This window comes from Stegastes partitus, unplaced genomic scaffold, assembly GCF_000690725.1.
Source record: "Stegastes partitus isolate 25-593 unplaced genomic scaffold, Stegastes_partitus-1.0.2 Scaffold519, whole genome shotgun sequence".
Lineage (NCBI taxonomy): Eukaryota > Metazoa > Chordata > Actinopteri > Pomacentridae > Stegastes > Stegastes partitus.
Genome location: NW_007578250.1, coordinates 261,033 through 272,476, shown reverse-complemented (window position 1 = coordinate 272,476; position 11,444 = coordinate 261,033). Strand labels below are relative to the sequence as shown.

General features: G+C 40.9%; 1 protein-coding gene across 1 annotated transcript; it reads left to right on the top strand.

The window, feature by feature from the left end:
- Positions 1–1,104: 1,104 nt before the first annotated feature.
- Positions 1,105–5,528, top strand: ing2 (inhibitor of growth family, member 2). The gene is made up of 2 exons (XM_008287772.1): positions 1,105–1,385; positions 4,190–5,528. The coding sequence occupies exons 1-2, from the start codon at positions 1,241–1,243 to the stop codon at positions 4,888–4,890; spliced, it is 846 nt and encodes a 281-aa protein (XP_008285994.1). The 5' UTR covers positions 1,105–1,240; the 3' UTR covers positions 4,891–5,528.
- The last annotated feature ends 5,916 nt before the right edge of the window (positions 5,529–11,444 follow it).

Sequence of the window (11,444 nt, the reverse complement as noted above, 5' to 3'; positions counted from 1 at the left end):
GTGCTATTAGTAATATTGATATTGGCAGTGAATATAGTTCATTTTTTTGTAGTTTTACAGTGAGCTTTAAGCATCACTTGACAGAGCACTGACCATATTCCCTCACTTCATGTGACACAGAAAAGAGGAAATAAGTCATTTCCCAAAGACACAAAAGCAGGTGGCTGGCAGTGACACGGTTTGATTATATGGTATTGTCACAGTGACTTCTGTTCTCACCTCAACCTCGTGACTGAGGTTAAAGAATTAGGATCAGTCTGTTTCTTGGCTGCTTACTTTTGTCTTTTTGTTTAGTTTCATTTACAGCCAATAAACAAAAGATGAAACTACAGTTCATCTCACAAATAAATTTTCTGAGCACTAAGTGGAGAAACAAAATAAGAAGCAACAACACCGTATTTGCTGAACTGGATTAATTATCAAAACAAAGTCAGCAAACTAATTTGAGTAACCACAATGAGTCTGCATATTCTGGGCATCTTATACAAACTGTACTGGCTTTGGGACCTACGTCAAAAACTGCAGTCATGGAGTTGTAGAAAGATAACAACAAAGAACAGGCACTATCCAATTGCATTATGGTAATTGTGGGAGGTTGTTGAACGTCAGGCATTTAAAATTGCATAATCTCAACTTCTCCTGCCTTAATTCTGACCATTGTTAAGATGCAAAATTTATTGTTCTTATATTTTTATCTTTTTTTATGCCTACTGTCGTTCCTAAACATAAATCTAAGTTAATGTTGCCTTTGTAAACATCTGTGTACATTAAAAAATATATGTAAACATTGCAATAAAACAGATTTATGTTTTGAATTCTGCCAAAACACATCACGTATTTGTATTTTGAAAACCTGAGCATTTAATTTTGTAGCTGCTTTGCGCCAATATGAAACACAAGGTCAAATTTAGTCGCCGTCTAAACTATGGCAGCTCTGTCTTTTCATTTCCCCATTGGTTTAATTTCCCGGGAAAATACTATGATAATGAGGCCGCTCTCAGCCAATCCCGATCCTCCGAAGGCCAATGGCCCCGCCTTCGATGACGACAAATAAAAGGAAACTGTACAATACCATAAAAGGAAAATACTCCCGCATGCGCAGTAGCTTGAGTTTTGTTTGAAGTGAACTGCTGCTTGGAACTGCCCTACAAGCTGCAAAGTCGCCAAGCATTTGATTTTAACAGTATATTTTTCATATTTCCTCCATATTGTTTTAGTGCCTCTATGCATCGTAGAGACGATGTTAGGCCATCACTATCCAAATGCCGACAAGTCGCAACAACTGGTCAACTATGTGGAGGATTATCTGGAATGTGTGGAGTCCCTGCCTTTGGACATACAAAGAAATGTTTCACTGCTTCGAGAAATTGATGCAAAGTATCAAGGTATGGTGTTTACACGTTTTTATCTCCAACTACAACTGCGTGTATAGAAGTGGCAAACATTAACGGCAGTATAGCATGGTGTGCTGAAATGGTGGAGCAGGCGCGAGCCTTGTGTTCCCATTTTGCAAAAAGCTAGAACCTCTCTTTCATTTCTGCTTCAGCAAACAGCAATGTGACTGTCTGTAATGTGGATAACCACACTGACGAGCCAAGTGTTAAAATAAACAAGTCACACATTCGTCAGTTAGCATAGCCCGGATACGCTCCGTCCTGTTTTGTGTCCAGCACCAAAGTCAATGAGAAAATAATGGAATTTAATGTTTCTTTCTCTGGGCAAACGTCACTATTGTATGTGACAAGGGACCAAATGTGGTATGAATATATGATATCCAATGGCAAAGTCGGCGTAGATATAATACAAAAATTAGGGCTAAATATTTGCTAAATCTTAACTTTTTTAGTAGGTGCACACTGCCGCCCACCACGGTGTTTTCGCTGAGGATTATTGTGCGAATACCACTGAAAACAATGAATAAACTAAGCCATCCGAATCACACTCTGCTTGATCGTTGTAATAAATGCCGAAGCCATAAACGTAGAGTGGCGATGTGTACAGAGTCGATAATTGTGTTCATTCATGTGCGAACCCTTGTCTGAGGACCATGGTCAACATACACTGCCGTTTTTTCAATGTAAGCTGGTGTGAGATTCTGCAAACGATAAAGCGCCGGCTCAGTTTATTGTCGCGTTGTTTTTTTTAGTTATTTAGTTCATAACTCCGTTATTGACAAAGCTGGGGGTAGTGTTAAGGCAGTCAACACTGCAGACATTTGTTAACAAAAGCGTACACTACAGGAAAACAGTCCTCGTTGTAGCTTCATGCTGACGCAGAGTGAGAAGCCTGACAAGCAGCTTCCGTCAGCAAGAAGTCTGTCGACACAGCCGCCCGAGAACATGACACACACGGATACGTTTAGGTTGATGTAAAGCGAGATTACACATCTTCATGGGTTTGTAAGGTGTCTGCTTTCCACTCTGCCTGCTCCGTCGAGTGTGAACCGCAGAGCCGGACAGCCCCTCTTCAAGGCAACCCCCTTCAGCATCTGACTGCCGTCATTTCCTGTAGGCAGGAATTCACTGCGGCTCAGCCCTCCTCCTCCTCCAGCTCTTCCTCCTCCTGCTCCTCCTCCTCCTGCTCTTCCTCCTCCTGCTCCACTGCTGCTAACATCATGTCCAAGTCCTGTTCAATAAGTTTGCAGTGTCTACTGAAGACTTTCAGCAAGATATCCTAAGATAAGATAGGGCTTGGTTATAGAGGGGAAAATTGACTAAAATTAAATGTTAGGAGAAAAAAAAAAGGTTAATTTGAATTTAACCACTTCAATTGTGTATCCATGAAGGTACACAGGTAATAATTTTAATGGTAACACAACATTTAAAAAAAAAAAGAGAAGAAAATGCAAAAATGAAGCATACCCACATAAATAAAAAAATAAGTAAGGATAAAGGTATGAGCTCACCTTGATATGTAACTGTTTTTTTAAAACAAGTAAAACTCATGTCCACAGGGGTGGGGTGGTGGACATTTCGACATCCACCCAGAGTCTGTGCAGACCATCTGCCTGTTGTCAAAAATTTATACTTAAAGCATGCAGACTGTGCATGTGCCAAAAAACAAGTGGCGCCTAAAACAAATTTATTAGGAGAGGCTATGCGAGGTCATCCACACCTTTTATAATTTTTCATTAAAAGAGTTGCAGTCGTAACAGTCGCTGCCAGACTTTTAGAGGTGCTTCGATCTGGACGTGCATTTCATTTGATGGAGCCCAAACACAGTAGAAAATCCTAATTTCTCCAGAAGTCCTGTGATATGTCTGCCACTGTGCTCCGCACACCTCAGGAGGGATCACTGGTTGCCATATAATTGGTATGCGGGTGTGTGCACACAGATGCGGAAACCATGAAATGGCCCTATGGCACCTTGTGGCCGACCTGGACCAGGTATGACTGGACGGGGACCCCACAGTCGCCTCTATGTGCACCTTGATGTCAATTCCATCAGACTTCAAAGCAATCTGCTGGGAGTGTGTTGCTTGCCAAGACAAAGGTGGTTGGGGGTGGGTGTGTTTAGACTGGGAAGTCAATCGCCATCAGGTGGAGGACTGCTGAAGGGCACAAGAGACCCTGAGACCTGTACAGAACCCCCAAGGAGGCCTCCAATATCAAAGGGGTATGATCGGCTGTTGATGCGCCAGGGAGGGAGTAGACTTGGGGTTTGTTTCATGCAATCAAACTTTGCGTTTCTGTTGTGCTTTTTTATGGCAGTTTGCATCTGATGCATTAAATTGAAACTCTACAAAATGTATAGAACAGTTGCTGTTCATATTAATGAAGTATTTATTGCAGAAATTCTGTCATGTGACTGTTGGTTGCAGCTGAGTCACTAGTAGCATTTTTGAGATATGTAGAATAAAGTGATTTTGATCAATGATTTTAAGCTTAGATTTGCTCAGGTTTAGCAGTGGAACAATATTTTACACGTCATTAGTTCAGGAACTGTCAGAAAGCTGCAAATTTGATGATTTTTAAAAATCTTTTTACATTTTTTGGACCTGCTGAATGGTATAGTTTTGGTGCTTTTTAAAGTCATTTAAAGATAACATGCCTTTCAAATTTGCTCATGCATTTTGGAGTTCAGAGGGTTAAATACAATTATTGACTAAAACAACAATAAATAAGTTAGATTCAGGAATTTGTGCAGTGTTTCCTCACACATTAATTGCCTGTGTTCTTATTCTCTGCAGAGGTGCTGAAGGAGGTGGACGAAGTGTTTGAGAAATACAAAGGTGAGCAAGATGCAGCTCAGAGAAAGCGCCTGCAGATCCAGCTGCAGAGAGCGCTCATCATCAGCCAGGAGCTCGGTGATGAGAAGATCCATGTCGTAACCCAGATGACGGAGCTGGTGGAGAACCGCTCCCGTCAGATGGACTCCCACTCCCTGTGCCTCCAGGAGCCAAGCGAGGCTGAGCGGCTCACCACCGAGCGGCGTTCCAGCATCCAAGAGTCCCCAGCCCCTGAACGCTCCTCAACCCGCCGTCCGCGACGCCAACGAAACAGCGAGAGCCGCGACTCCAGCCACCCGTCTGCTAACGGCTCTATGGTGGATGACCCAGTGGAGGAGCTGTCCCTTCCTCCGCCCAGAGAGAAGAAGTCCAAGTCTGCGAAGAAGAAGAAGCGCAAGGCCAAACAGGAGCGGGACGCCTCGCCTGTCGACTTTGCTATTGATCCCAATGAGCCCACCTACTGTCTTTGTGAGCAGGTGTCTTACGGTGAGATGATTGGCTGCGACAATGACCAGTGCCCTATTGAGTGGTTCCACTTCTCCTGTGTGGGCCTCACCTACAAGCCAAAGGGCAAGTGGTATTGCCCCAAATGCAGAGGGGACAACGAAAAGACCATGGACAAAAGCCTAGACAAGAACAGAAAAGATCGCAGGTCCAGGTAGTGACCCTCACCTGGAAGATGCCTTCAGCCTGAGCGTTAGGACTGTGAGTCGTAGTTGATAAGAGTACTTGTGATGTTGTAAGAGCACAATCGAACACCATTAGCAGCAGCGCTTATTATTAATCAAGGACAAGTTGTGATTGAACTTGTGCTGGCTATAATTGTACTGCAGTCTGTAGGAAGTTCAGCTGCTGCAAGAATCATCAGCTTGAAGCTGCCATCTTCCAAGTGTTTGCTTTTTTTGTGAGACTATTATTTTTTTATTTTGACGTATGACAAAAAATGAAAGCGTCTTTTGATTAACTATCCCTTTTACCTCCGGACAAGGTCCTAATAAAAAATAGGGTATTCCCGCTAATGGTCATTTTTTTTTCTTTACTTCTGCCCAAATGAAGTTTTTGCTTTATTTCCACTTTCTGAATTGTACTCAGTTATTGGAATCAGTGTCTGTCTTTATACAGTAATGACTAGAGATTAACCTACACATGTAATATGTTTACAAGAGACTGATATTTAATTTAGGAGATGATTGTTGAAGGGACACTGGAAGAGGACTTCATGTTTGTGTTGTCACTGATTCACTATCACTATTGTGTACATTTCTTTTTATATTCATTAAAACAAAGTATAGTCATTCAGTTACTATTCGATTCTTTGGTGTAAAGTAAGTAAAAACATTTGTACGGAGTGATTCAAGCAAGGACAGTCTGCTGTGCCATTAGCCAACGCTGTTGTCACAAGACATTACAGTAACGCTGTATTTATCACAGCCTGTAAGTTACAGCTTCCTGGAAACTTTCTAATTTATTATTGTCAATCACAAGGTAGCCCCACCCTTAAACATACCCTACTTTATTATCTGTTGTACTCTAAGTGGGACCATAGTCTAGCGATTGAGTCCACAAACTCATTAGAACAATGTTTATTGAGGTAGCAGATCAAGGGAGAAGTTGGTTAATTTTCTCATACAAACTTCTACACAACCAGGCATTGAGGCAACCTGACAAACTGTAACCTGCCTTTGCTGGTACTTCCATACAAGTAGCACCCGATAAATTAAAGAAGTTTGACTTTCACAGTCATAATTACAGATATGATCAATGTATGAAAATTATATGGTCAAATGATTCAAAGCTGTATCATGTGACAATAATTGCATCACCTTTAAGCTGAACAGTATCTGCTCTTATGTAGAAATATAAATGAACAGATTTGCATGTCAAATACTCAGGCTCCACAGTGGGAAGTCAATGCAACAGAAGTCAATACTTTTTTATTACTGATTCAAATCTTTTATTTTACCAATATGTCCACTGTTATTTTTGATGACACTCAGTCGTCCCCTGAATGGAGAACGCCACTGTTGCACAAATTTCTGGAGAAATGTTCATCAGACAGTTTTTTTTTCACTGCTTTTTGCTGGAGGGGTTGTGTTGCTCTACCTTTCTCTTTCAAAACCCCATAGGGTGTTCTATTGAATTCAGATCAAGCGGCTCACTTGGCCACATCATAGTTTTCCCTTTTTTCCTCTTTAGAAACTCTTCTGTTACTTTGGCAGTGTGCTTTGGACCAAACAATGTGCTCCTACTGTTCATGACGCTCCTTTTCTTGTTCTTAAGCAAAATGTAATCTTTGTGCTAAAGAAAAGGCTTTTTGTTTTTCTTGGACACCATCCACTAAGGGTTGAGTTATACAATGTCGCTCTCACTCTCTGAGCTGTCACAGAAACTCAGCTGCCCTCCTGTCTTTTAGATTGTGAAAGTGGCACGCTGTCTGTGGAGTCATTTTAGGAGGATGAACATTGCAGCGCTGATTAGTGGTACTACGACCCGTTCTATACATCCTGATTACTGCTACACCTGTGTTTCCACCATAGACTGTATAAAAGATGGACGTAGCTACCGTGACGTCACCCGTTGGTTTCTGCACGGAGAAAATGAAGCCAGGGTTTTGCTGCTTCCTGGTTGACATCTTGGATTTTTGGAGCCAGTGACGCAAAAATCGTCAGAGGGGGGCGGAGCCATAGGAGCAGTGATTGGTCAGATGGATTGAGAGGCGGGCCCTCTCTGCCCGCCCACATTTACCGCCTTCTGCTCGCTTCTTCTGAATCGTCGCTGCCGACTGTCAATCAAGCCAGCCACGCCCCTTGCCCCGCAAAATTTTGACGATTTTTTAAAAATTCAGTATTGATTTATTTTCAGATTGGACACCTGATCTCTGGATTTGACCATGAAAACTAATAAGAAAAACTCTGTGATCACTTCTTTTCCAATTCAAGTCCAAGGGAGCCAAGGCTTTTTGGAGCCAGCAGCTGGCAGACATAGGTTTTTGACACTTCCGGGTTGGCTTCATTTTTCAGGGTCCATTTTTTATACAGTCTATGGTTTCCACTGATTTTTAGTTGGTCAGTCTTTCTGTATCATTTCCCATTCCTGTTAGATTTTTCACTTCCTCTGAGAATTCCATGTTGAAGCCATGCAGCTGGCAACAGTCCACAAGTCCAAAACTACGACGGTTCTGGTCTTTCCGGTTCATTTTATGACCCAAGTTCATGCAGTTAAGGCAGTTGACAGTCACAGGTGTACTCGGGTTTGTTTCCGTGATTGTAGGTTTTCCAAGTTGCATGTCTTAACGTGTTGCACTTGTTTCTCCTTGGGGCCTGTATATTCAACACAGTCATTCTTAAGAATTAGTTGTTGACCAATTAAACTAATACAACCTTGACCCAAATAAACGATAAAACTAAGGGATGGGTTATCAATTAGCAATGATTCATTGCTTTTACAGTTGAAGCGACTACGTCCACAGACAGAAAGGGAGTTGATTCATTGCCTTTGTTGTTTTTTAAGAAAATATGTGAAACATTTAGTTGATTTTGGACTAATGAACAGACTAAAGGTAAAGAAATAGCAAGAGTAACAACATTCAGGATCTTTTAATAGTCTTAAGATTCTGTGTAAAAGCAGTTTTTGTAAGGAAACTGGACTCTTAAAGAAATTTCAAGGCCTCCAGATGCCCTTGTGACTGTACCTCTAAAACATACAAAAATGAATGTAGATGATTTTATAACGAAAGGAGAAAGGAGCTTTTCTTCACAGGTCCAGGATGTACTGAGGGAAGAGTGAGCTCTACGAGTCCTTGTCTTCATCCTCGCTGCTGCTGGACTCTCCAAACCGGTCTCCATCTTCAGAGACGTGATGTGCTGAGCTGGCGGTCCTGGGTGCTGACCTGACGGTGACGAGGGTGGGGCTGTGGCTGAGGCCTAGTAGGATGCAAGTCTCGTTTCCACCGAGCAGCTTAGTGCAGCGAACGTGTGCATCCAGGGATAGCACAGACAGGACGCGACACGCCTCCAAGTCCCACAGGCTTAACTGTCCTGGATTATCACAACAATGTAAAAAAGTCAGTTTCGAGTGGTTTAGCAGTAAACAGATTTGGAGGGGTTGATATTCTCTTGTGGTTTATTTGGTGACACCTGGGGTTTACTCATGCTAATAATACAGGTTCCAGAGATGTGGTTGGACCGCTGGGTCAATGACTAAACCAGGAACAGTGCTAGGATTTTAGTGTGGTGGCCACAGCTGGAAATGCGACACTTATTGGCCAAAGAAAGACAAGTAGTCAGTCAGTGATATATTTGCCGTTAATGTGGCAAATCAGCAGTTGCTGTGGTCGGATTAGCTGCAAGAACACTAATGATTTGTTGTATTGTCAGCTGCAGGCAGGTCCTGCTGTTGTCTTTAAGTCCTGTTTTTAGTCTGGATATGTTGTGATTTTGGTTAAATAAGTTCCGTTTAAAGCAGCTGCATTAGCCGTTAGCAACTGCTGCTTTTATTGCACCGATGGACGTACAGACAGCTGTTAATGAACTACTGAAGGAAACATAATAATGTGATGATCTTCAGCCAACACATTTTTTTTCCTCTGATTTCGTCGCTGTTTTATCAGATCATGTAATTTCACAAAGTTAAAATTTCTATCAAGAATGACTGCCAATGTTCCAGTGTTGTTGTATTTTTCATTTAATTTAATACACTCACATGGAGCTGACTTTGTTTATGGGTCATTCCGTGCCAACTCAGCGAAGGTGGTTGCTTGACCATCTCAGATCTCTCTGTTGAAACTTTGTAGGAATAATCTCTGTCTCTGAAACTGACATCTGCTCATTTTAAAACTGAAATTCCAGCATTTTTATAATTTTTTTACCCAATAGAAATTTTCAATCAATCTCTCGTGAGTCGGAAATTGACCAAGATGCCACTTGCAGATGTCCATATCTCCTGAAATATATGTTCTAGAGTCTTCAGATTTTCAGGAGATGTTTAGAAGCTTCTGGTGAATGGATAATACATATTGTCTATTTGATCAGTTTTATTGTGAGAATAATATCTGAATGGTGTTACAATGCTTAGAAAGCTTTCATATGTTAGTAAAAATGGTGGTTGTTGTGGCTCATCGTTGTTGCTAGTAGTAAAAAAGTAATGAATTTCCAAACAGCCAGATGGACATCTTGAATCATGAGTAGGCTGATGACCGTTAGGATAGTAAGAGATGCAAGTATCCTCTACGTGTGTGCTAAGTTTCAATATCCTTCGATAATGTCTTCATGCTAAAATCATTAGTGGTTAGGGTTGGCATCTGAAACTGATCATTAGCACAAAGACCTAAAAATGAAGCTTTTTTTATGGCATTATGGAAGGATATTGAAATCTCTCCATTCTCTCCATTCACCAGAAATGTCTGAACATCTCCTGAAAATTTCAAGACTCCAGGACATATGCTCCAAGAGACATTTGAAAGTGGCATCTTGTTCAATTTCCAACTCGCAAATGATTCACTGAAAATTTCCATTGGTTGAAAAATTATGAAAATGTTGGAATTTCAACCAAAAAATTGGCAGATGTCAGTTTTAGTTGCCAAAGATCATTCCTACAAAGTTTGAAGAGATTCTGAGGTAGTAAATGTTTGTGTCATACTCACGTGGCTTACAATCAGATTCCTGATTCTACGCTGAGGATCTAATTCATGTGAAGATTGAGAGGAGGGTTCAAAGAAGCTGATGTGGGTTCACCCATATTGTGATATTAAGCTTTAAAAAATGAAAGTGAATCGACCTTTTAATGTGGTCAAACTCAGCAGGTTTGTATCAGACACAAAGACGCTGTTTTCACCTCCATGTAAATCTAACCTTTTAAGGCCTGATGCCAGCTACTGCACAGATTTAACTTCTTTTGAAAGTGTGAAAACAGGCACTCATGTGACCTCACTGTGAGAGCGGCGTGAGGAAAAAGTCCATTTTTAGTACAGGCGTGTGAAGACAAGAACACACCTCAGTGATATGATTGAAGCTCTAATTAATCCTCACATCTTTAGAGGAGTTTTAATATCTTTCTGCTGGGCCTCCTACCTGATAGCAGGAGGGCTTTGGTTCCTCCCTCTGTCAGGTGAAGTTTACTGGACACGTCGATCTTCAGGTTTCCATAACCACTGATGCTCTTATGGTTTCTGCTGAAGGGCTCCCACACCTTCAGTCTGTCAGAGGAAACAGGACAATGGTAATTATTCAAAATGCGAGATGCTTGTTTTATCAACTAGCTGTTACAAAAATACATTGTATCAGGTTAGATTACATTTGTGGTGACACTTGGCTTGATTCCCCATTTGAACAATACATTCTCATGGTCTAATATTTTTTCCAGTAAAGTAGCAAAACCAAAACCTCCTTTTGTTGGACAGAAAAGAATCCTGCGCCTTAAGGAATTCCACTCTTTGTATCTTTCGGTTACCTTCCACCATCTTCCTCATTGAATATAATTTATCATGAATTTACAGAGAAAGACTGTGTGATGTAGTCAGAAGCTCCAGAGAAAGATGGTAGTTGCAGAATGAATTTCCTTTCTTTATTGTTTGTTTTTGTTTTTCCCCCACTTGGATAGGAATTACCCTTCACCCTCCAGTTCCCATTTTTTATATATGATCAGCTTTTTATTTATTCTTTTTAACTTCCCCTGTAGAACAACAACACATTAAGCCCTTTGTAGTCTCAAATTCATTTTCATTTTCTGAGTAAGTGTTAGCATGGAGTACAGTTTCACTCTGAACTACATAAACAACCAGGCATTTACAGTAAAAAGTCCAAGTGTGTTGTCAAATTTTAGAACATATAACTTCATTGAAAAGCCTTTTTTGTATATTTTACACGTATTTACTGAAAAGGAAACTTTTCAACATTTACCCTTTAGTATTGATTGGCTATATAACGATGTGTAACCAATCAGGTTTTTGAACTGATGATGCAGATAATTAGAAATATTGTAATTTGTGAAGATAATTGACCAGGCAGTAGCAGCAACAACAGAGAAGAGTTGGATCTCAAAGAAAATACTGGAGTCAAATTCCTTGTTTGTATTTACACACTTGGTCAACAAAGCTGATTGGGATTCCACTATCCTACATACAGGCATGATCATAAATAATAGTAGAGCTGATGACTATACTAAAGTGATGCCACAGCAATTATTTTTATGCATCCCCTTCTACTAACCAAGTTGCCAT

What these genes read in the sequence shown, in the direction of transcription:
- ing2 (XM_008287772.1), top strand. Translation starts at nt 1,241, where the DNA reads ATGTTAGGCCATCACTATCCAAATGCCGACAAGTCGCAACAACTGGTC. An exon ending in AATTGATGCAAAGTATCAAG is followed by an intron (nt 1,386 to 4,189) that starts GTATGGTGTTTA and finishes TATTCTCTGCAG; the next exon opens with AGGTGCTGAAGGAGGTGGAC.